The 25938-nt window shown below is 38.5% G+C and overlaps 1 protein-coding gene across 19 annotated transcripts in view; it reads right to left on the bottom strand.

The window, feature by feature from the left end:
- Nucleotides 1-2111: 2111 nt before the first annotated feature.
- The window catches only part of CALD1 (caldesmon 1), a 183293-nt gene continuing 159466 nt past the window's right edge, over nucleotides 2112-25938 (bottom strand). For 8 of the 19 annotated variants that reach the window (XM_070513818.1, XM_070513858.1, XM_014839385.3 and 5 more), the window contains 8 exons: nucleotides 22167-22425; nucleotides 19938-20078; nucleotides 14868-14911; nucleotides 14683-14764; nucleotides 12682-12819; nucleotides 12150-12245; nucleotides 6953-7033; nucleotides 2112-4432 (listed from right to left, as the gene is read on the bottom strand). In XM_070513818.1, coding sequence (XP_070369919.1) covers nucleotides 4424-4432; nucleotides 6953-7033; nucleotides 12150-12245; nucleotides 12682-12819; nucleotides 14683-14764; nucleotides 14868-14911; nucleotides 19938-20078; nucleotides 22167-22425 — 850 coding nt within the window. In that variant the 3' untranslated portion in view covers nucleotides 2112-4423. The remainder of the gene's footprint in view (nucleotides 4433-6952; nucleotides 7034-12149; nucleotides 12246-12681; nucleotides 12820-14682; nucleotides 14765-14867; nucleotides 14912-19937; nucleotides 20079-22166; nucleotides 22426-25938) is intronic. The other 11 variants (XM_070513842.1, XM_070513862.1, XM_044745038.2 and 8 more) reach the window with 3 other exon arrangements.

Below are 25938 nucleotides of genomic sequence, written 5' to 3'. Positions count from 1 at the left end.
ATCATGTATCATTTATCTCCCCACTAGAATAATGTAGTTGGTTCCCCACACTGAAGGCAGGTGGCAATCTATGTGAAGACCAGATTACTTCAAGCTCTTACTTCACCCTTACTTCCAGGAGGCAGGCCTTTGGAGATCCAACCATAAACTGGAAGTAATTTGCTAAATCCTCATCCTTGACAGAAGGTTATGACTTTTTCCTCTGGCCCCATTGGGGTGCAAAGTCTCATTCAGCCTCTCAGCTGTCTCTTGTAAGAGATGAGCATACGTTCTGGAGCGGAAGTAGTCCTGGCATAAAGGCAAGAGAGAAAAGTAACAGAACAGGTGCACATGACTAGGATGCTATTTAAATGGAAAAATGTCAGTAACTACATTACAGATGAAAAGACTAAATACACTAGTTAAAACTCAAAGAGGATCAGACGGGGTTCAAACCCAAACCCAAACCATTTGATTTTCAGAGACACGGATCTAAAACTGAAGGATATACAAAGGTTGAAAGTAAAGGAGTGGAAAAAGTTATAGCATGCAAGTGCTAACCAAAAGAAAGCCACTGTAGCAATGTTAAGAATAGAAAAAATCAACTTGAAGGCAAAAATCCTTGCTACAAATCGTCACTTCATAATGATAAAATATTTACTTCGCTACAAAGATATAATCATTCTAGATTTCCATGTGCACCTAAAACATGACCTTAAACTACAGAAAGCAAAACTAACAGAATTGCAAGGAGAAATGGACAAACCCATAGTCATAGGGGGAGACTTTCACAGTTCTCTCTCAGGAATAGAACAAAGGGACACAAAAATCGGTGAGGATATAGAATGTTTGGACAACGTGATTACTACACTTGACACAAATAGACACAGCACTCGAATAGAAACCTTTTAGGTCATCTCCTTACTCCTTTGGAAGAACACGTATTTAGGGTCGTAAGATGTTTTTTACTTATCCATTCCTTTATTTGGAGCACACCTGCACACAGCGGTAGGAAAAAGCCTACAATACAGACCTGTTTCTGTCTCACTCAAGAGACTCTTACTTCTTTGAGCTCATACCCTGAATATGCACCTTGTAAAAATAATTTTCATCCATCCCTACTCCCTTCAGTTTAGTACTAGATTGTATTATTTTCGTTGCTTAATTTTGTGAATTGACTTTGATGACAACTGTCTTATTGTCTAAACTTATTGTCCTTCTTGTTAGGATGTAGAAGTTAAAAGTAGTAATAATTTTTTAAGTTACATCAACTTAGTTAATTCTGTCAATCTCATGGGCAGGATTTAGGGGACTGTTCAGGAGCTCTGGACTCACAATTTTAAACCTTTTTGAGAAGAACCTCAGATTTCAGACTGAATAGTGCTACATAAATATGCAAAATTACCACAAAAACCATCTTTGGATTTCAATGTAATTGCCAGTGCCTTGCAAATAGTAAGTATTCTGCAAAATGAATGGTGCATATTAAATGGGTATTTCTACTACAAAAAACAATATCTTTGGGAAAACAGTACTGCTATCTTAGGAGCAAGAGGGGTAGTGTGTAACAACACTAGGAATGAGAGGGAGGATGGAGGAACACTTGATAATTTTTTTCTTTTGGTGAGGAAGATTTGCTCTGAGCGAACAGCTGTTGCCAATCTTCCTCTGTTTTTGCTTGAGGATGATCAGCCCTGAGCTAACATCTGTGCCATCCTTCCTCTATTTTGTATGTGTGTCACCGCCACAGCGTAGCTTGATGAGTGGCATAGATCTGTGCCCAAGATCCAAACCCACGGACCCAGGCCACTGAAGTGGAGCATGCTGGACTTATCCATGACGCCACAAGGCCGGCCTGATAATTTTTGTTTTTTGAAGAATTTTTTTAATCCCTCTTTTTAGCCTTTTCTATACATTTTTGGTCAGCTGTCCATACCAGAGCAATTTTCAATATTTTGTTAGAGAACTGCCTGTAATAAGAAGTATTTAAAAAATATGAAATGGCTTTTCTTCTTTAAAGAGTGAAACCAAGACTCAATCTGATATAAACATCTTGCTATGCCATCATCTTTATTACAACAGATATAACTCTTGTAATCAATATAGTACAAAAAATCAGTGAGGCAAAGGCATTTGGAGGAATTCCATTTATTGTGGATGCATTTTCACAATATATATTTATTGCAGCAATCAATTATCAGTGAAAAATATCAAGTGTTTATAAAATTTTTAGGAATGGCAGATTCACAGAACATGCTAGTCACCTTGCAGTTTTACCTCTTAAAGATAAGAAAGAAAATTGTAATCAAACAAGTAAACAAGGAATTTATTTTTCAAAAGATTAAATCCAAACTGAACAAAATTCTACCCTAAAACTTATTCCATCCAAATATTGGAATAAAAGCCAGGATTGATATATTCTCTTAACTTTAGACTTTCTAGAAAAAATATATAATAGTGATCAGGAGAAGCTCTTATTCAAAAGCACAACAAAGCAATGTTACCTCGCCATAGGCCTTAATTCAAACTTCGATCCATTTCACTTCAATGATGTGAGTCGATGTGAAATGGGGCACTGCATATGAATTCTAGTTCACCTTATCATAGACTCATGTCTACTCTGTCATGGGTGGATGACTTGTGCAATCTTGGCGGCTTTCCTTCCTTTGGCCCAAGTGTGCTAAAAGCTAGAGAATTCAACTACTCTTTAATGATTTATGAGGAAAATAGACTTTGGAAGGCAGTGGTCACTCCTCAGGCCAGCCCTGCCCTGACTAGCTCTTCCAGGGGAATACTGTAGATTAGAAAATAGTCATTTAGAAGGCTCTCTCATTGTGGTAGGAATTGAGAGTAAGACAATTTTGGTTAAGTCAAATGAGGTATAAGTTTATATAACTACACTCTATGTATATCTCTATGCTAGAACACATTGCCAAGACACTGGAACATTCTTATCATCTATTGTGAAGAATAGATGAACACTTAGAAGCTAAAATAAGATCTGGTATTTGGCTTGTGTGTGTAAAAATGAGGAGTCGATAAAGACTCTCGGCGGAAAAAGTAAAACTAGTAAAAGTTACATATATTTTTTGAAAGTTCAACACATTATCAACTTATGACAAGTATCAATGACTAATGAAAGTAGAAAAGTTTAATTTAAAAAATGTTTCAGTATATCAAAGAGGGAAGTATTGTCATGACTCCTAGATACTGGATTTTGCTCACTTTTCTCTGCTTCCAGACATTAGCCAAAGTTGGTCTTTGTATACCCATACATGGAATTCCAATCTGTACAGTCTTGTCACTAAAATTCTTGTCTTTAAATTTTAGAGAAGGAAAAGATCTCAGATATAATCTAAGCCAGCCTACTGTGAACTTGATTGTTAAGAATAAAGTTTTGAGCAAGCTTTCGGTTTGACCCAGATAGACGGTAGATTTAGTAAAATTCATGCTGGACTTCAAGATTGCCTTTAATTATAAACTAAATACTATGTTTTATAGAAAATGTCAACTCATTTTGACGCAACTAATCTCTCTTTTTTCTTACAGGTTATCTATCGGGCATTGGAAACATATCGATACCTATTCTGCCATGTCTCTATTGGCAAATATGAAATATTAATATAATATTGTGATCTTTAATTTTTAAAAAGCTGTGATATTGGCTAGTTACAACGTCATATTGCTAAATATAATAGTCTAGCACATAAAAAAGCTTTCTACCATTCGTGTGTTTGTATACGTGTATGCACATACATACATGATCAGGTCATCTAAAATGTGGTTCACTATCACTACCAAAGAAATCCACAAAGCAACCAACCTAAAGAACGCACTACCACTGTCAGCTAACATCATAATCCAATTTAGATATTCATCAGCATGAAAAAAGTAATACCTTAACAGTACATATTTTTTTTTAAGACAATCATTATTGCAGTATCTCATCTGAAATGGATTACTTTCAGAAAGTGTTACAATTGCCTACGAAGATAGTTTCTTCCATGCTTTATTCTAAAGTGCAGAAACAACATGACTTCTGTATTTAAAAAAACCCACGATGGTTTGTTTTTCTGGATACTGCACACATTCCTCAGGCAATTTTCAACTTGAATCTCCTTTTGTTGACTTCCGATATGGCTGGTATCACCGTTCAGACACAGAGTTTTGACGATCAGTAGAAAAGTCTCTATTTCACAGCATGGGTTTCTTTAGAAACAGGCTCCTGTGCAAAGGCAGTACTTTTACCATGAACATCTCTAGACTGTGATTATTAAATATAGTGATAATATACATAGGTTTACTGGGATAATGAAAAATAAAACAAAAGGAAATGAACTCAATTTAGTAAATCAACATAAATATAAAACAGAGCAAATTAGCCCCCTTCGGTGAGCTGGTCCAGCATCTTGAGCGGCTCCTTTGGATTCTTTCTTGAACCATCTCAAACCTGCTAAGAGAAGAGAGCTTTAAATTGGCAGCCCACAGTGTTTCAGGCAGACACTTTGTGTCAGAAGAAACAAAAAGGAATTATAATATGGCAGGAATAAATATTTACGAAAGGGAGGATTATTATTGGCATTCTGTTCAAATACGCTCCTCTTCTTTCAGTCTACGTTTTCTTCTGTTGATTTTTTCACTTTTCTATTTCTTTCTTTCTCCTTTATGTTCCCCTTTCCCTATCTTGGGCTTCAGCCTTGCTCATTGCATTCAGAGTCAAGAAGATTTTTTTTTTATCTCCACTATAAGAGCCAGGAATCTATAATGTGCATTCCAGAATGGGCATACGTGACTTGAAGGGCTCAGTCCTGGCCGTCAAGTCACCATGGTGAAGTGGCAGATGCTTATCTTTAGTTTTCTCCCATTTTTTGTTTCCTCCCTCCTATTCTTACCCCACTTCCCTTGAAACTTATCTGACCCATAGTCTTATTCCTATACCATTATTTTTCCTTAGCTAGCTGCTAAAAATCCTTGCTGAGGTATTCATGGAAGTTAAAGTGTTGTGAATTGGTATTTTCAAATGCGTTGTGTATTTTCATTTCAAAGGAATGACTGCGTGCACAGTGAGTTTGACATTTTGGAGCAAAGGAGCTACCTCCTCCGCTACCTCATAAACTCAGCGCTGGGCCTGGTAGTTATATTATTATTATTACTATAGGAAAAGTTTCATGGCACAGACCAAGGAGGAGGGGTGGTGGTATGAAGCCTCACCCTGTAACCTTTCCACCTAGCACCAGCATGTTGCACAGTTCCAGGGAGTACCACTCATGCTGTCTTGTGAGTAGTGTTCTCTTGAGTCCTCCCATTAGAGACTGTATCTTTACTCCACTTCCGGAACCCTGACTCAGAGGAATGTTATCCAGAGGGACTCCATTATACCTGTGATGATGGACTATGGACAGCTGACATCCCCTACTCAGAAAGAAGACTGTATAAACATTTGGACTGTCATATCTGAAAGGTCAGAGACTTATGCTAGAAGGCTATAATAGCTTAGGCCAACAAAAGTTCATTCTTCATTTAAAAAAAAAACCTAAAAATAATACCTTTATCCTCTTCCATCAGGAGAAAATTGTATAAGGGACTTTAAAACTTTATATTTTCTGCTGAATATATAATCCTTGAAAGCAGCATGTACAATGGTTAGGAATGCAGGTTCAGATCAGACTGCCTGAGTTTCAGTCCAGGCTTTGCTATTTATTTGCTGTGTGGCTTTGGGAAAGTTACTTAACCTCTCTGTGTCTCATTTTCCTTAACTTTAAATGGGGATAATAATACTTCACATGGTAGTTGGAAGGTCAAATGAAATAATGTAGGTTAAGAAGGTAGACCAGTACTTTGCATATAGTGGACGCTAACTAAGTGTTGTTTGTAGTGATGATAGTTATTACTAGGTACTTTTAATATTACCAATGACTTAGAAAAGTGAACTTATTTAAAAGTCATTTTAAGTAGAGAGGCTGGGCTAATGGATTTTCTTGGAATGTAAGAGTGATCAAGAACTCATAGAGAAGATGGAGTAACACATTTAGGCAGCTGCACCAGACGTGAGAGCATGTAGAAAGTTGGAAAATAATGCTCTCACTTCAGTGGGTGTTCTCCAGTCACCTTTGAGGTGTTCTTCAGTCCTGAGTTTGCTTAAAAAGTGATTCTGTCGCTAGAGTTCTAAGTGGACTCATAAGCAGGCTGTTCTAATCTCACTTATTGTTGGTTTCTGATTTCTCTCTTTTCAGTTTTCCATCTATTAATGAGTCTTTTCCTTTAAGAGAAGACTGGGATTATTACTTGAAATGGGGAAGGGCTACAATTAGGAGTTGAATTAGCTCCTTATACAACAAGGGGTCCTATTTTTAGCCTGAGGTTCATCTAGATATTGTCCAGAGCTCCCTTTATGAAGAATGAACATACTCTTTGAGCAGAAGACCAAAAAAGGACAAATCCAAGCATTCTTAGCCATGAGTTTTCATAGGGTAGCAAAATTTGCCTAACCTTGGAATATTATTTTAATATTTTGCCATAGCAACCTTGAATCCCAGGGTGCTGGCAATGTAACCCCTTAGAATGGTTCCAGAAAGCAGCTTTGGAACCACTCAGGAAGACAGATGTTTCTCCCTAGGTGATCTTCCAATGGCGATGACTCCAAGTCTGGACTTTGTAAGGAAATGTAGACCATGGTTATACCATCCAGCCTTCTGCTGTCAACACTCCTACCACTATGGCATTCCCAGAATGTCTTCCTGGGCACTACTCCATAGGTTTGGATAATTTATGTTGTATGACTGACAAACCTGCAATGCTAAAAGGCCCCATGAACTTTGCCTTTCACTGTACAATATACAGGTCTTTAGAAACTGATGGTTACCCAGGCAAAGATCTGTGGACCAGTGATATTTCTCATTTGACCCTGGAACATCATACTGCAGGATACAGCAGGAAAAGAACCCATGAAAAACAAATCTTCCAAGTAGATTACCTTAGTGGGGGAAGTGACCTTATCCACAGATTGCTTTTCCCAGAGGTTCCGCTTGCCAGATACGTCTCCTGGCCTCAAATCCTAGTGAAGAGAAAGCAGAAAAAAATTGATAGGCGGCCATTTATATTTTCTGGCCAGATCTAAATAAATCACCATATCTATTGTTTCTTTGTTTGAATCAGTTTCTTGTTTAATATGCTTTATCCTAATGATCCGAAATGGATGGCATCCAAAGGATCATTGGCTGTTTTTTTATGTAGAACTTGACCTGTGTTATGATATGAGAATGGGCTGGAAATATGCAGCGTTTAGGTCCTGTCCTCTCACTAAGGACTTACTGTTTATTGGTCAGTAAACTTGGAATATAAGCATATTTAAAATAATGTAGCCTATTTTTAACTTTTTATGCTCTTAGAAGTGACTAGAGCATAGGTTTGTAATAAAGAATTCCTTTGGAGTCGGGTAAGGATTTCACCCTTTGCAGATGAACTTTCTTTTGGTGCCCTGCTGTGTCCCTTCGCCCTTACGACTTTAGTGCATGCCAGCCTGACTTCCAACCACCAACACCGCATTTCTTGCCCGAGAACTTTCCCTGGCTGTAGATGCCCCCGTTTGCCCACCCAGGAGGCGGCTGGAATTTCAGAGAGTTAACATGCCCAGGAGCAGTCCTCAACCACTCACTGATGAGCTTTGGTGCAAAAATATTTCTCAGGCTCACTCATGCCTCTGGTAGGAGATCTATGAGGCATGGCTTCATGGTGGCTTCCAGGGTTTTCCCAGTTGGATTAAGTTTTAATAGCCCACGTGGTTTCTTGCTTAATAACATTCTTTATTGGCTGTCTTCTTTCCCCCCATCTCACTTCCTGCAGTGTTTTCTTCACCGCCAAAGTACACGACTTGTACTAGAATCACTATCTTAGGGTCCACTTCTGGGCAGCCCAAACTAAGACACTTTTCTAATTGCACTTTCCTAGGACTAAAATCGTTGTGTGTTTCCTGGGGAGCAAGTGGATAATTCAGAAGTGTATCAGTAAAACCTAGCCCCACAAAAATAAACATGGACCACAAATTGTACCCATAAGAGAAACTGACAGTTGATGACATATGTGAGAACATGAGGAAATCTTGGGAAGAAAACACTAAAATATGATCGATAACAGTTATATAGATTTGATTCTTTATTACCTCATAATTAATTTAGTTTGGATAAGAATCCAAATTTCTGTTTCCATTTACTTTTCTTCCAGTATTTGCTTATATTAGTACTTGGCAAAAGGTAGTCTGTAGAAAATAAATGTGTTTTACTGAAATAGTAATGTTTATTTTGGCACACCCCTTTCTCATTAGGAAGGCAAAATTAGTAGTAATTGCATTTATCCGTGGACACCACTCTAAATGGACATATTTTTGATAGATAGTATTGAGATTTCAACACTGAAAATGCACTGGTTAAATGGTCCTATGTGAAGCATTTCAGATTTGCCTTAATCTTGCTGATTTTCTGGATTTCCAATGTGGCATGAATTCCTGATATTCTATTAGAGAGCTACACCTATTTAACTTGGAACCAGTAAGCAACAAATCAGATTGTTTTTAAAGAATTCCACTACATTCGCCAATGTTGGTTGAAGCTGCCAAACTGTCTGGAAGACTGTTTTAAAATGTTGGAAACTATAATTAGGAACATGCTAATGGAAGCTCGGGTAAGTGGCTATTATTACTTTATTTATTTGATTCATAGAAGACAAATATTTTTCTTTCACATGAATTTTCTTCTGCCGAAGAAAATGGATTGTATCTCCCTTGAAACCTGCCCATGAATCTTTCGAGATCACTTAAAGAATGTAAAGAGTCTATTTGAAGAAAATATTAACTTCTAAGTGGCAAGCTGGAATTTTAAATCAAAGGGGAAATAGAAATAAAATTACCTGACCAGACTACATTTTAGAGAAAGACCCACTCCTGAAGAAATGGGAGAAATGAAGGCCGGAGAAGCACGTTTCCCATCAACCAGAGATCAAAGAATGAAGAAGAGAATGCAGCTGAGAAAGACATTGTTGGTTTTTGTTTTTAAACAAAAAGAGAGATAAATTAGCATTTTAATTGCTGTATATAACATGTAGTTTAGACAAGAACAGACAAACCAGCTAAAACAGACATACAGAACTGAATTCCAGCTACAAAGTTACACTGAAATCCTGTAAATTCTACCCACAAATAGCAATAGATGTCCCAGTAAGGAATCAGGTATAGATCAATGTTTATTTTTAAATAAGTAAATTTTCAGGGACCCCAAATAATATTGATTTGACAAACTGTTTTGAGCACTTCTAATTCTTAGCATATATGAAAATTATATAACTTGGTATAGGATGGCTTTTCTCTTCAGTGAATTTTAGAACAATGCTAATCCCAAAGGAAAGACTAATTTCCTTCTTGAGGTTTCACTGGGTGAGGACCATTTTGGTGAAGGAATTTTCGTCTGATTTTTCCTTAATGGCCACATGCCACACATCTGCAAACACAAACCTAGGCTCTCCTCTCCAACCATATATGCCAAAGAATATAAACAAGGGACTGAGAATAAACCACCTCTGGTCCAAAATTAGAAAGCACCTTTGGAGCTTCCTATTTGCTGTCATCTTTATGTAATCCTCTGACATCCTGGGCTCAGAGTCAGACTGACCAGAGTCCCACAGGTGTCAAACTCAGATGCTGGCCAGGCTGGAAACACAAATGCCTGAAGAGGCTTGGTGTAAGAAAATAAGGAAAAGAGGGAATCAACAAATTCAAGAGTACATGCCTCCACACCTCAAAAATGTGTTCAGATTATAATTTAAGAAAGGAAAATAAAGCACAATGGTGTGGGTCAAACTACACAGATCTTAGCTGCAGGCCACCAGTGTGAGACCCCCTGAAGAAGACCTGGACAAGATCCTTGCTCAACCTGTCTTTCTAAGCTTGCTTCCCAGACTTGACCTCTGCCAGCCAAGTTTTATGCAGCTGCAGGATCTTTCCAGTTCTTTCCACAGTTTGGAAATTTCATTTCTTTTCTGCTGGACCCAAAGTGTCTGTAATTACCCTCCTGTCTTGCTGGGCTCCAAGTCACGTCCTCTCCCAAAGAGACCACCATGTTGCTATCATACTTTGACAGAATGCTGTCTCTACCACCCCTGGAATGTGCACACACCTTAAAGTTGCTTATTAAGGATACTCAAATTAGCTCTTTATTTACCATATCAGTTACATACTGCTTTCTTCTGATCTGGCCTTCATTTGGGAAGTCACCCTAGTCTACAAAATCCAATGGGACGTGGAGAAAAAAAGAGATCACTACAATCTATACTAAAGGCTACATTCTTCTTCCCTTTTCTTTCCACCCTCTAGTAGATGGTCTGGCAAATTACTTACTAAATAGAAAGTAAAGCAGACAATGATTTTGTAATTTTCCAGTAATACCATTTTGTCCTGCCATTTTTAGGAGGCTTTCAATAACCTCCGACAATGAGGCTTTTTGTGGAAACCTTGACACAGTTATACGTACTGTAATAATAACTGAATTGAGTCTTCTAACCCTCCCATTGGGATGACATAGACGGTGATAGGCTCATTAGTTAAAGTGCTGGTGAAAGGGTATGGGTCAAGTCCTGGACCAACATATGAGTATAATCTGCTATAGAAATGAAATAGATCACAAATACTATAAATGTGAAAAAAAATGACCCTCTCTTCCAGCAATGTGCCATACTCATCCAAGAAGGAAACATTTACCTTTCTCTCTTTATCCTGGCTATCTTGAGAGATCTTCAGTGGGCCCATGAACCTGCTGAACCTGGATTATATGCATGTTTTGGGGGAGAGGATCCTTAGGTTTCATGAGGTTTTCAAAGGGCTCCATAATTCACAAAAGTTAATAGTTACTGGTCTGGAACCACAAAACTTATATAAATTGCCATTTAAAAAAAATAATTTCTACTCTTTATATCACCTTGGGTGCTGGGGAAACATGAGGCACTAAAGAGCACATACTTTTTGGGTAGGGTCCCTCCCCTCAACTGTTTCCTTTTATAGGCCCCTTTCCTGTATTTACTAGGAGAGGGAAAAAAGATGTTTTTCAATATATAAAGACTTTCCAATTATAAATTGTGCTTACATTAGTTTTATATCTCCTGTGAGCCCTTGGGCAATGAATCTTGGGCTGAATATTAATTAAATAACTATAAGGAGTTGCGCCCAAGAAGAGTACGGAAACATTTCCATTTCTTCTTTTTTCTTTCTAAGTTGGAAAAGTAATCAACTTTAGTGACTTTGGAGATTAAACATGGAGCCAATGGATGCAATTAAATGCTCAATGATGCAGAGGCCTAGGCTTTGGAAAGCTTTTCTTCTACCTCTGGAATGGAGTGGTTATAACACTCAAGTCTCTGCCCCCTTGGGCACCAACAAAGGTATAAAAGCCACCTTAACAGAGAAAGCTCACCAATATAGAGTAGGGAGCTTAATAAGGTTTTTGATTATAATGATAAGTACAAGGCAATTATCAAATACATTCAGTGAAAAGACTGAAAGAACATTTTTATAGTAAGATAGCCACACTTAAGAAAATATTAGATTTCCAAAAATAACATTTATAAGCAGTTTTTATAGTTTCTACTTTTACTGGACTTTTAAAAATGGCCTTCCTTTGGAGGTGTCGACATAAAATTACGACAATTATTTCAACAACTACCCAATAACTATTTTTGTGCTAAGTTACAGAATTTGGCAAATTAGAAAATATGGGTTCAAAATAGCCAACACACACATTCTTTTGGGAATAAGTTTGGGGTGCTCTTGATAGAGAAGTGGTCAAGGTAATTTGACATTTTCATTTTCAAATTCCTAGCTATAATTTATAGAATAGAAGCTAAACAAACAGACCAGTTAAGAGTGTAAATTTGAACTGCCTCCACGTCCAGGTCAATTACAACTCTCAGGGTAAAGAGGTGATTATGGTTCCATTTTGCCCTCTGGGTATTAGGGTGCAGCTGCTTGGGGCGGTTCTCTCTGAATCTGCACGCCTCCTTGCTTGTTATTCAGTAGTGACAGCAAAGAATAGGAGTACTGTCTTTCCCAGGCAACAGACCAACTGCCTGTTTTCTTCCGCTGCTGGAAGCTGAGAGATCAAAGAAATTCAGAAAAACCCAAGGCTACTTACAGAAGGTTTGGGAGCAGGTGATTTGTTTCCATCTGGGGTTTTGGTCAGCCATTCATTGATGCGGCTGGAAACTCCCACCTTCAAGCCAGCAGTTTCCTACAGAGTCAATCGTGCAAAATATTAAAGGAAAAAATTAACTACTGGGAAAGAAATCTTCAAAGCAACCTCAAAATGCTCTTAAGTATTATAATCAATTTCTGATGTTACATTTAGTATTTGAGTAAAATAAACCTTAAACTTGATATTTAAAGAACATGTTATCTGGTTTTCTTTTCCCTGCACCCTACTGCACCCAGACCCCAAGGGTTGAAGATTAATTTCAGGCACTTGATTTAGAATACTGTGGCCAGAGCATAGTATGTAGTCTAGCCTCACGGAACATATTCTTTCTGAACTTGCTTTGGCATTCATTGCAAAAGAAAGCAAGCATTATACTTTCTTCACTGCTTTTATTATTAACTGGTGTGATTCCTAAAAAAAAAAAAAAAAAAATCCACCCTCCAAAATTAAAAAGCAAAAATCCTATGCTCACCTTATTTGGTGTGCCTGAAGCAGCAGGGGGTGAGAACACATTCCCCTTCTCCCACATGCTCTTGATATTGCGCACACCTTCGGCAGGGACAGGAAGATCCGAGGCTGCAGGCTTCGTAGGTTTTGCAGTTTTTGTTCCCTGAAGTGTGTGAATTACTTTTAGGATTGGCACTGATAAGTTTGTTCTCACAAACTTCTAGTGAGCTTATCTTCCTCAATATTATCATTTAAAAAATTCATTGTGTAAACCCCTTCACCAATGATAAGAGTCTTAATTTCTATTGTAAAACTACCTTTTGATGACATATATACCTCAAACTGAACCTTAAGATCTAGATCAGAGGGTCTTACAAGAGAGAAATATGTTTTTTATTGGGACAACAGTTATTGTTAAGGTGATGTTCTACTTCATTTCTTCAACAGATACTTCTTAAGTGCCTACTGTGTGCAGGGCATTGTGCTAGGCTCTGGGAATATAGTGGTACTCACAACAGTCTGCTCTGGAAGCTGCAGTGCACTTACATTTTAATAGAAGAGAAAGATAGTAACCAGTTATTTCACATTGTGGTGAGTGCTATGCAAGATAAATGTAGGGCTATGAAGCATACCAAGAGAGCACACAAGAGGGGAATGATACTTAGTTTAGGGGAGCAAAGAAGTCTACTCTGAGGAAGTGACGTTTAAACCCAGAACTCACAGAAGATCTGGAAGTGACTAGGTGAAAAAAGGAGCAAATGCCATTCCATGCAGAAGGAACAGCATATGCAAAGAACCGAAGACAGCAACATGTTCAAAGACTGAAAGATTGAGAGACCTCTGCATGGAGAACATAGTGGAAGGAGGAAGAATGGATGTAAGGATGAAAGGTGTCCTTTCGAGATACTTCTCCAGCAGTAGTGATGGGTATTTTCAGAATCATGCAATTGCTCTGGTGGTCTTGTTATGTGGTCTGGGGCATGTATTGTCAAGGTGGTCAGCTAGGGTAAGTGGTACCATCAGTGGCCCATGAATAAAAAAATCTCCCTGGACTATGTCCTGAAGCCACAGTCTTGGCTTCACTGACCCTATTAGAGCTATGATCACTTCAACCACAGAAAATAACTATCTGCAATTTGTCTTATATTTTAGTGGACATTTAATTTTGTGAAAATCACCTCTTGTGGGTTAGGACTTGATTATTTATTTGATAAATCATCCAGACCTCTCTCTTTCTTATTCCCTCTTATCATTTGCTTGTGAACTATTTTACAAGTATCTCTACTCTGCAGTACAAAGGAGAGGAGAAAAGCAAATAAAACTCATCCAATTACTTTGTAGCAGTTATTCCGATACAGAAGAAGGCTAAATTATCAACTGAAGTATACACAAAGGAGGGAAAACAGGATCACATCTTGATCAATGGCACCCTACCTTCTTAGTGCGCTAGTATTTGGAAATACACATTATTTCCAAATAGAGTAGAACCCCTAGGTCAACTGGGTGGACAAAATGTTGGAATAGACAGAAGCATGAAACTGTGGTCCTTCGAGTATAAAAGAATCAATTTGAAATTGATGATTAAACTCAGGCTGGCTACCATCTTTATATTAACTTATAGTACTACTTTTATTGATAATTGAAGTTTTTATAGACAAAAGAGAATTAACCAAAGTTGTAAGGGACTGGTTTAAACTACATATGGTAACATTTTGTAAGGAATTAGGGATACTGAAGATATACTTATGAACATATTTACCAATAAACCCATTCATTAAAGGATAACACCTTCATTAAAGAATACTCAGGCTGAAAGTAGTAAACAACAATTTATTGAAAGCTCTTCTATAATTTATCTTTATTACTGTTCTTCTCTATAAATAGTTCAAAGTATAAAAAAGCAGCATTAATATTCTAACATACTAATGTGGTTATTGGACTTGATTATTGTCCTAAGTGTTTCTATCATCATCTATATAATCAGAGTTTATTTCTTTTTGACCATAACTCTGAGGACATCTCTCACCTCAATTGCACTGGTGTATTGCTCCAGTCTGCTGTCAATTTTGGAGACCACTGCTGCTTGATGAGTTGATTTGACACCACTGCTAAGTGAATAAACACACACATACATGCATAAAAATACAAGAGAGAATCTTTCCATATATATAATGGCTGATGATCCTTAGTTGAATAATCAACTGTATTTACCTTTTCTGCACAGACTTATTCAAAAATTCTGCTCGCTCTTCTATCTAGGAATTGAAAAAAAAAACAAACCCAATTAATATTTTCAGCTTATAAACAACGTTTCTCAGCCCATGCCACTGTCTCGCCTGAACCTGCTGAATAAAAGCACCAAAGAGCGTCTAGGGGCATTAGGGTGCTGTGCACAGCAGCTCTGCTGGAGGAAAGCTCCATGTGAGGTATTTGAGTGAGATTTGGAGGACAAATGTAGTATTGGCAAATGATAGGGAAAGTGTAGAGAAATGTAAAGTTTTGGAGGCAAATTAAAGACTAGACAGAATTGGAATAAAAATGCCTCTGAAATAATATATATCAGTGGCAAACATAATTACATTTCAAAACTATAACAATAATTTTTTCAAAAACGCATGCTATTACCATTTAGGATCTATTTATATGATATAGATGTACCATGCTATTTGATGAACAAAATTTTCCTACAATGTTTTAACTATATTTTTGGTATGTAATAGGATCAAATAAGAAAGACAACCAGGAACTGTGAACTAGTCATCCACTGCTGAGCCTGACTGCCTAACTTGATGACTGTCACGCCTATTGCTGACCTTCATTTGCCCCGAATGTATAGATGGGGGGGTGGTAGATTGAGACTCAGGCACAGCTCATCAGTAATGGCTGAGGCCTCCCATGAGAGCCCTATTGCCCAAGTGGGAATTAAGGAAATAAGCCCAGAAAAACTGTGATGGATATATATGAAATGGGCAGTTCAGCAGTCTTTAATAAACTTTCTTTTTTTTTTTCTGCTTTATCTCCCCAAATTCCCCCTGTACATAGCTGTATATCTCAGTTGCAGGTCCCTCTAGTTGTGGGATGTGGGACGCTGCCTCAACGTGGCCTGACGAGTGGTGCCATGTCTGCGCCCAGGATCCGAACCCTGGGCTGCTGCAGTGGAGTGCGCGAACTCAACCACTCAGCCACGGAGCCGGCCCCTAAACTCTTTTTCTTTTAAAGCTAGGAACTTCTTTTTGCTGCAACTGAAGCGACTAAATCCAACATTATATTTTACTGAAACTATATCACTCAAATCAGATGTTCTTTATAAGTCAACAAATATTTTTTGACTCCTTATGATACCCAATTTCAGGCTAGAAATATCCTCTGCACCCAATACCTATCAAAATCAGCAGATAGTAAAACGTTCCCTGTATATGACAGCATGTGCCACAGCACACACGTGCTAAAAGGGTCTGTTTTCTGCTCCGTTCAGGGCAGCCAAGGAATCTACTAGACTACAGTTACCCTAGGCTGGTGTGCTTGAGCATCCTCTATAGTCTTCTGACATGTTAGTGGCTCTTTCTGGCCTGGACTGACCTGGGACTCATGGACTATTAATAAATACCCTTAGGCTTTTTGGAAAACATGCTTCACTCCTAATATCAGTTGAATAACATGTTTATAGATGTTAGTGAGAGCACTTGATTTTTTCCAAAAACTTCTTAGAATCACAAAAGCAAATTCATTAAAAATAAAACTTTATGCAAAAAGGTCCTCTAGGTAGCCCTGAGTTTATGGGATGTAAAGGGTCTTACATCTTTTTTCCTGATTTTAACATAAACTTGGAAGTGCATTTCTGGAGAAAAAGTTCCCAGTTGAAGGTGAAATATGTTGAAACCATGCAATTCTCTGGCACTTTTAATATTATCCATCCAGCCAGCCATCCATCCATCCTACTTTTAACCCTACCAGCCTGTCAGCTAAACAATCAATCAGTAAATTATATATTGAGGACCTACTATATAAAGTTGAATGCTCAACAATGTATAAAACAGTGTCCCATTCTTTAAGGAGAACACAATTTAGTAGAGGAGACTCATAGAAAATATAAATAAAATACTTAAAATTCAATGGTAGGTCTCATATTGAAGATAAGAAGACAATGCTGTGGCTATAGGAGAAGTGACTCTGAGTAGTCGGAGCAGGCTTTTCAGTAGTGTTGATATTTGAGCTGAGATGTTTAGTTTACAGTCTCCATAGCTTTATAAAGGAGTTTATGAAAGTGGGGTTGGGAGCGCATGAGTCAGAGGGGAGAGGACATTTCTAGTAGAGCAAATACATGTACAAAGATTTGGGGAGCAGAGGAAAAATGGGGGAACCGAAGAACGAAGAAACATCCAACGTGGCGGAAAGACGTGGGCATGGTGGAGGGCGGTGGCAGAGGTAAGACTTGTTCTTTGTCGCGCTTCCTGCATCATTCTGACTCAGGGATCATCTTGCTATCCTTGGCCATCACATTTATTCAAATTACAGAGGCTCTCGGACTGCAACTTTTCCTTTTGTATCTACAATATTCAAGACGGCTTGACTTCATTATCACATTTCGTGGGGACTCACCACCCATTTGCCGATGCACTCTTGGTGGAAAATTCCTTAACTTAGTGGCTCTAGGTAACGTAACAATTTGTACAGAATTTGTAAATTAAACATTCTGTATAAGTTTAATGAGGGTAACTGGGTCTTCTGAAGACCAAGTGGTGGCAGTGTTGCCTAAATAAAAGTCAAGGGGAAAAAGTATACTATTAGTTTTATTAGAAAATCAGCTCTCTCCTAACTCCACACTCACTCCACCACTAATATATGAAAACAAGAATAATAAAAACAAAATTTTAAATTTAACTTACATAAAATTTATTCTTCGCGTGTGTTATGTAAGAAAAATCATTCACTGCTAACATAATTTATGAGAAACCATGTTCAGGGTTTCCCAGACAAGGAATAAATGTCATGAGAAATTAACAAAATACACTAGTTGATAATATTTTTAGGTCAAATATCCAATGTTTTTCCTCCCATTGGCATTCCACAATGTTAACTTGTGACCATTGATAAGAGGTGCCGGGCCAAGAGTATCAACAGCCATCAGAATTCAACTGGAGAATATGAAATTGAGCTCTAAAACCAGAACCACAGCAAGTTGTTCAAGGCACATACTATGAAGAAAAGCAATAGATTGTTCCTAAAAGCCTGTCTCTATTGTATAGAAATTAAAAATGTTTTGTTTCCTTTTTAAACATCTACTTTGATTGCTCACACATGCTTCTCTCCCAGAGGGAGCAGATAAATGGCTTCCTGGGAACAGTCGATGAAATGGGAAGTTAGGAGTCTGGTTGAGGGAAAGACCAGAGAAGGAAGTAAGCTGAAAAATTTGGCAGAGAGGAGATATTTGAAGAGAAGGAGGACAATGGATTGTAGTTTCTCCTGAAAAGAAGAGTAGAAATTAGAAACTCTGGATAACTACTACTTTATTCATGTTACCAAGACTATTCACAGAAAGCTTAGCTTGGGCGGGATTTTAAGGAAGGTAGGAAAAAAGAACATGGCATTCTTTGATCATTGATGAGCCAGGAAGAAAAGGACCCAGACCACAAACAGAAAGGACTCCAACAGCTGCACAGCGATAGCCTGAACTGAGTGGGCATTTTTGCCTTGCTGATCTTTCTTCTACAGCAGGGGTCTGCAAACTATGGCCCATTTGCCTATGGGCCAAATGCAGCAGCCCATGTTTTTCATATATCCCTTAAGCTAAGAATGAGTTTTATATTAAGTGGTTGAAAAAATCAAAAGAAGAATATTTCACGACACAGGAACATTTTATGAAATTCAAATTTTGGTGTCCGTAATTAAGCTCACCTACTCCACAAAGCTTCTCTCTACTCATTTTGCTCAGTTCTGAGGTCTCACTATGCTGGTAGTCTGCATCTGGTTACCTCTGTAATCCTTGAATTCCCCTGAGGCAGTCAATTATATTAGTGTCCTAAGAGTAGCGACCTTGCTTTGTACGCCTTCCTCATGGTACATAGCACACAGTAGGTATGTTATAAATACCAAACGGTAAATAAGAAAGGCCCCCTGTGCTTAGCTTGGATTCCCCCTGAAGCAGACCCTGAGAAGAGAGGGTTCAAGTATAAGTAGTTTATTTGGGAGATGTCAGAACTATGCTTGGGACCCAATCATAAAGACTAAGTGAAGTCATTTAGGGATAAAATATGCTGATTTTCATGTGAAACAGGACTATAAAATGTAAGTAACTGGCTTTTGGTCATTTACTGTGGCACAGGATATGACCTCACAGACATTTACAGATAACACACATGCACACACTTAACCAGCTGAAGCCTGGCTGTAATTTTTTTTTTTGTTCTTTGCCAGTATTGTTGATGCTCTGTAACCCAGCCAGGCTGATGGAAAATGAGGGTGAAATAAAAGTCTTAAAAGTTCCAATCTCTGAAGATTCATTCATCCATTTACTCATTCAACAAATACTTATTGAGTATCTTCACTGTGCCAGGTGCTCAATAAATGTTAACCCTCAAAGCAAAAAATATATTTGAAAATAATGGCAGATTGAGTATAAATAATAGATAGTACTTTCTTGACCCTGCTCTCTTTTATTTACCATTCCATCAACCATTCCATCATCTCCCTGACTCAGCTCCTTCCTGCTCGTTCTCTTTTCTCTTGGCAGCACTCCTGTCTTACATCAATTAGGAGCTATGCTCCTTGAAGGCAGGAGTGGACCAAAGTCATCCTGGCAAAGGACCCTGTGCGAGTCACATTCATCTCCTCCTGTGCTAATAGCTTTCAAATTCGACCAGGACCATTTCCAGCTGCCTTGCTTTCAATAATGACAAAGAAAAATGAACAGCTAGCATGAAAAGCAGCTTAAAGCTTTATAATATATTTGCCCATTTTATAAACTTTAAATGTGTCCATTTTCAGTTACTGAAAGCAATGAGGCACTTGGAGAACATGGGTCAGTGAAACCTAGAATAATCGCTGAATGTCATTTTAACGTATACCAAAGCATCTAATAAACAACAGGTACAAATTTCTCCCCTTTCTCTCTCTTTTCCATACGTTGAAAACAAAGAGAAGCTGTGAAACGGCTGCAGGAAAGACCAAAAAATAAATGAAGCAAAGGCTTCGAATAAGGAATAACTAAATAAGGGGATCAGATCAAGTTTCTACTCTGTTCTAACAGAGGTATTATAAGAAGGTTTTCTGCAGGGAGGATACCTTGAGAGATGAACCTTTGGGAGTGAAACATTTGAATGGCTTCTTGTCCTCTGATAGGCTATCTTCTGGCATCTTCTGACGTTTCTCAGCAGCTTCTGCCCTTCGCCTTTCAATCTCTTCCTTTAGCCTCCTCTTCTCTTCCTAAGAGAGAAAGAAGAGATGACAAGGACATGAACATCAGCTTCAAGCCAAAAGGAAAGATTGCTGTAGGGGAAAGAGCATAGTCCCCAAGGGAAAAGGCCGAGGTTCTAGACCGGCTGCTGCCCCTTCCTCAAGGGCGCTCCCTAGTGGTTAAGCCTGAGTTCTCGAGTCCAGCTGTCTGACTCGCACGCTGGCACTGCCACGTCCCAACTGTGCAACCCCGGCCACATTACTTATCTGCTCTGTGCCTCAGTTTCCTCATCTGTAAAGTGGGGATAATAATAGCACCCAATGGATAGGGTTTTATTGAGGACAAATGAGAAAGCCTACAGAAAATGCTTAGACTAGTCCTCGGGATATTCATCATTATCAAGATCCTGCAAGTCATTTAACACTGACCTTCCATTTCTGTAAGTGGAAAATTAACGTAAATATCCCTTCTACTTCCTTCCCAGGAGAGTTGTGAAGACAAATGAGGTAACGTGGAAAGTTACGTAAATATATGGTACTAAATTTTTCAAATTGTACAAGAGATGATTTTATGGTGGTCCACACCTCAAGTGAGTAGCTTATTTTAAATGGTTTGACAAATCTGAAATGGTGTAGCTATTGCACCACGGCAGTGAAATCACAGATGTTTACAATCCGTCTCATTTGTTATAGCAGCTTAAACTGATTAAGACACTGTGGTAGGAGGTTAGACCAAATAATCTCCTAGGTTCAATCCATTTTTAAGAGTTCAGTCTGTCTTCATTGATTCTCTCCTCCTCTAAACAATAACAACAATTATAACAATAATTATGTAACTACCACCTCCTGTGTGCCTATTATGTACCAGGCACTGTGAATACAATGATCTAGTTAATCATTGCATTAATCCTGAAAGGAGACATTATTTCACAGACAAAGAAAAGAAGTCTTAGAGTGGTCCAGTAACTTTCCCAAGGTCCCAGCTTGCAAGTGGCAATTAGGATACAAGCCCGGTTGTGTTTGATTCTAAAGCTCTATCATCCCAATTACTTCTCAACCAGAGGCCATTGGCTCATTGAGAGCTGGACTTGGAAGAGATCTTAGAATAATTTATTTAAACTTTCCACATAGTTCTAGGAAATTCTATAGAAGATCCACATCAGAAAGTCATCGAAAGTCTTTTTGCATATTTTGAATGACGAGAGATCACTGTCTCCTAAGATTAGTGGGAAAAGCTCTAGGCTGAGTTGGAGGACCTGGGTCCCAACACTGATTCCATTGCTTTTTAGATGCGTGACTTCACAAAAGTCACTCAAACTATTCTATTCCTGGTTTCTTTGTCCATAAATTGGGAATAATAATGTACCCAGGGATGAAAGGAAAGGATGCACCTTGTAAACTGTAACAATATAAGTTGTGATTTGTTAAGCACTTTTTCTGTTTTCAAAATTTGCCTTCTTGTAACTTTATCTGTTTTGTCTAGTTCTGTCTTAAAAGGTTTGTTCATAATTATTGGGCTCCCACTATATGACTGACACTGTGCTGGGTCCTGGGTATACAGTAATGAACAAAGCAGATACTGTCCCTGCCTGAGAAAATCTAGTCTACTTACTCTTCCGCTAAAAAAACAAAACACCTTTCTTAAATCTTCTCTATAAAACTCTTCAAATAGCAAAACAACTATTATATGACTCTTAGGTCTTGTAACTAATCAGAACTTTTCATCCTTCTCAGCTTTCTACTGTTCTTTATTGAGGGACAGTAAAGGGTAATTAATGAGTTAAGACAAGTGGGACCTTGGGAAAATTACAAAAAAAAACACCTCTCTGTGCCTCAGTTTGCTCATCCGTAAAATGAAGACAATACATGTACCCATTATCAGAGAGTTCTTATGAGCATTGGATAAATTAATATGTATAAAGATTTTAGAACCATGCCTAGCACACAGTAAGTTTACTGTTCTAGAAATGTATTTGTAAGAGTCCATGCTCAACAGAGAAGCAGCATTTCACCTGGGAAAAAATCATCCTCTGGACTAGAAGGGTCACCTGAGATGTGTATTCAGGGGCTGGGGTAAGTTGCAGCGCCCCCTGGCTGGACGGGCTGTGCTCTCCTTACCTCCTCTCTGACTTTTCGCTCTGCTTCCTCCTGCTTCCTCCTCTGCTCTTCCTCCTCCAGAACCTTTCTTCGCTCCTCCCTCTTTTTCTTCAGCTCTTCCAGCTCCAAGGCGGCCTCCTGCTGCTTCTGCTTGAGCTTCTCGAACTCTTCGCTCTCGGTTTCCCCGCGGCGGCGGCGAAGCTCCTCCAGGCGCTTGCCGGCTTCCACTTGGGAAGCGCCTTCAGCCTCCTTGGCCTCACCCGCCTTCGCTCCTGGGCGGCTGTGGAGAAATGCAAAGGAATGTGACACAAGTCTGTCTTGCAGCCTCCCCTGGAGGGAGGATGTCAGTCTGCAGGCTTTGCATTCCGCACTGCAGAAATTTCCACTGCCCATCATTTGACAGTGGCTCTTCACACCAACCCAAGGTGTAGGTTGGGGTCAGCCCGGAATCTCAAGGTCTGAATCTGAGTCCCCGCTCTGCCACTTCCTCGATTTCCTTAGTTGTACGATGGGGCAAACAGGCCCTGTCGGTAGATTGTAAAATACTGCAACCCCTATGGAAAACAGCATGGAGGTTCCTCAAAAATTTAAAAATAGAATTACCATGTCATCCAGCAACTCCACTTCTGGGTATTTATCCGAAAAAAATGAAACACTAACTTGAAAAGATATTTGTGCCCTCATGTTCATTGCAGCATAATTTATAATAGCCAAGATATGGAAACAACCTCAGTGTCCATCCATGGATAAAGAAAATGTGATATATGTACATATACAACAATGGATTATTATTCAGCCATAAAAAAGAAGAAATCTTATTTAAACACTTATCAACAAGTAGTGAGGGCATCCTTAACCACATCTGAACATAAGTAGCCTATTTCTGACACTCTTGTCTAACGAACAGATGAATTACCACTGTCTAGTGTCAAGGAAGAATAAAACACAAAATGAGTTCAACATTACACAATTGCCAATACTGATCTTATGTGTACATCTCATGCTTTTTAAATATTGAGGTAGTTCTGAATATATTAAGCCCTTTAGGACAGTGCTTTTCAAGCTGCAGTTTGGAAAATCAGTTTAGTGAACTGTAATCAGCATTTTTAAAAATGAAATAGAAAACATCAGAGTGCATTGCATAGAACACGGGAATTCACCATTTCTTGACATATTTGTTTCATTTATAAATATATATGTAGAGATGTCCTGGGTTATGATGTAAAATTTATTTCTTACTAAGAGTTGAGGTTAAAAAGTTTAAAAACATTGTGCTAGATTCTTGACGGTTAAAAATGAACTCTTATTTTGAACTCAGTCAAGGTTAAACTTGATGTTGCTCTTTCAGGGTCTTATAGGTTCATAGGCCTGTGACTCCAGAGAGAAAATTTCCACTCTCAGTTAATTTAAGGGTTTTCCATCTTCAGAGATGAGTTTGCCCTCTCTGTGTTCATCATGTCAGTGTTCAGTTGGACTGGCAAAACACATGCCTATAGAAACTTCTCTGGATTCCACTAGGTGTCACTCAGCCTTCATTTTGGACGTTCAAAACACCCATCATTAGGGACTGGTTAAATAAACCACAATAGTCCATCTGGTGGAACACTCTAACGTCTTTAATTGTAGGCTTATATTCATTGGTATAGAAAGCCAGCTAAGATTATGTGCAATGCAAGAATCAATTTAGATATAGATTTATAATTCTATTCACACATATACATACTATAGGTATATATGTGTGTCTATTTTGAGTGTATATACATAGAGAATATCTGGAAAAAAGTGTTACTGGTGATTATCTTTACATGATGGGTGCTTATTTTTATACTTCTATTTTCTGAATGTTTTATAATGAGTACAGTTTTCCTATAATCAGAAAAATTCTCATATTAAACAGAAAGCAAAACAAATCCTTGTTTTGTACTTTCTATAAAACCCTTGGTATAATCTGCTATTTCTATAACTTGCTTATTAAACTGAGATTTTTTTTGTCATGTTTTACAGAAAACAACCTAGTTACAAGAAAACAGGAGTATCAAAGGGGGCAGTAATTAAATCAAACATAAGGAACGATGCTTATATTTGTCCACATCGCCTCTGCTCAGATATGCTGGCACGCCCTTAGCATTAGGGTGCCACTAATATTTCTTCCAGAAGGTTATCTTCCCTATGCTTGGCTTCTTTAGTTGTAAATCACAATGAACCTCAGACATTTCACCATTAAGAACACAACTTGTTTTCAGTTGAGCTTATCTCAATAGAAGCTCTTCTCCCTTCCCAGCTCCCCACTTTATAACCACATAGAGCAAAACCAGGTGTCTCTACTTCTATCAGCATCAACTTCTAATTGAATCTAAAACTAACATATGTTGGCAGCTAGACAAAAACTAATAATATGGTGGCAGTTTGTTTCTTTTTATTTTTTTCTGTCTAAAGCTTGAAAAATTAAGGCAAGAGTCACATTTTAGAGCTGTCAAGGGACCGGCCCCGTGGCCGAGTGGTTAAGTTCACACGCTTCGCTTCGGTGGCCCGGGGTTTCACTGCTTCGGATCCTGGGCGCGGACATGGCACCGCTCATCAGACCATGCTGAGGCGGCATCCCATATAGCACAACCAGAGGCACTCACAACTAGAATATACAAGTATGTGCTAGGGGGCTTTGGGGAGAAGAAGAAGAAAGAAAACAAAGATTGGCAACAGATGTTAGTTCAGGTGCCAATCTTTAAAAAAAAAAAAAACAAAAGAGTTGTCAGCGCTTAACCTGTTGCCATCCCCTGTGACTTTTCTCTTTGAATTACTCAGCTTTCTGGATTTCCACACAATGGGCATGTTAATTATTCATTTGAGCTTTGACTAAAGCTAGTTGGCAAGTTTGCTAATTGTTAACCAAACTCCTATGGACAGACTTTTTAACATTATTTCTTTTAACAAAAATGTACTCTTACCTACAAACATATTTTAAACCATCAAATAATAATATTACGAGGTAATATTCATTGAACACTTTTCATGAACCTGACCCTTCTCTAGGGCTTTAGAATACTAAAATTCTGGCACTTCAGCAAGCTTTGGACTCAGCTTACCAGCCTGAATCAACTTGATTTCTAGATTTTCTATGAATTCCCAGTTAGCCTTTAATTTTCATATCTACTCTCTTGCCAATCCCAAATAATATCTATAAGTTCTACACTTTTAACTCCTTCACAGTTAATTCATGCCTTTGAGACATACCTTTTCTTCCATATTCTTTAGGCTTTCTTTGGATAAATGTGACTAGATTTCTGCTCAAATTTTGTATAGAAAAATTGTTTGGGGGCAACTATATTTACCTAACACCTTAGCATCTTAAGAGCAGCCAGAAACATCCATCCCTAGTAGCGCTGCCTACTTCTGAATGTTACAAAGTCTGGTGTGAGGAGCATGTCTGACTTCTACACGATACCTGCTAGGGGACTTTCTTATTTGCAAAGTTCAGATAAACAGGGTCTATAGGCAAAGTTGGTGCCAAAGAACATCCCCATGGGATCCACATTAGGGAGACCCAAGACTCTTTTCCAGAATACTGGGACAGCAGCCAGTGACATAACAGAGGCTGGAATTTGTCACCAGTGGTTGGAGGGTGTATGTGTGCAGGAATGGGGCACAGAGAATTGTGTAGCCGGGTGTCCATGGCAGGCTTCTGCAACTTGAGTCCTTCTACAAAACTGGTGAGGAACTCTCAGTATCCAATGTGTCTAGAAGTGAGGATTTACCTGCACATATTTGTCTATCTGTCCTGAAATCAATTGCCTAG

This window comes from Equus asinus, chromosome 1 (genome assembly GCF_041296235.1).
Source record: "Equus asinus isolate D_3611 breed Donkey chromosome 1, EquAss-T2T_v2, whole genome shotgun sequence".
Taxonomy (NCBI): Eukaryota; Metazoa; Chordata; class Mammalia; order Perissodactyla; family Equidae; genus Equus; species Equus asinus.
Note: the sequence above shows the minus strand (reverse complement) of the source record. Positions and strands in the feature narration are given on the sequence as shown.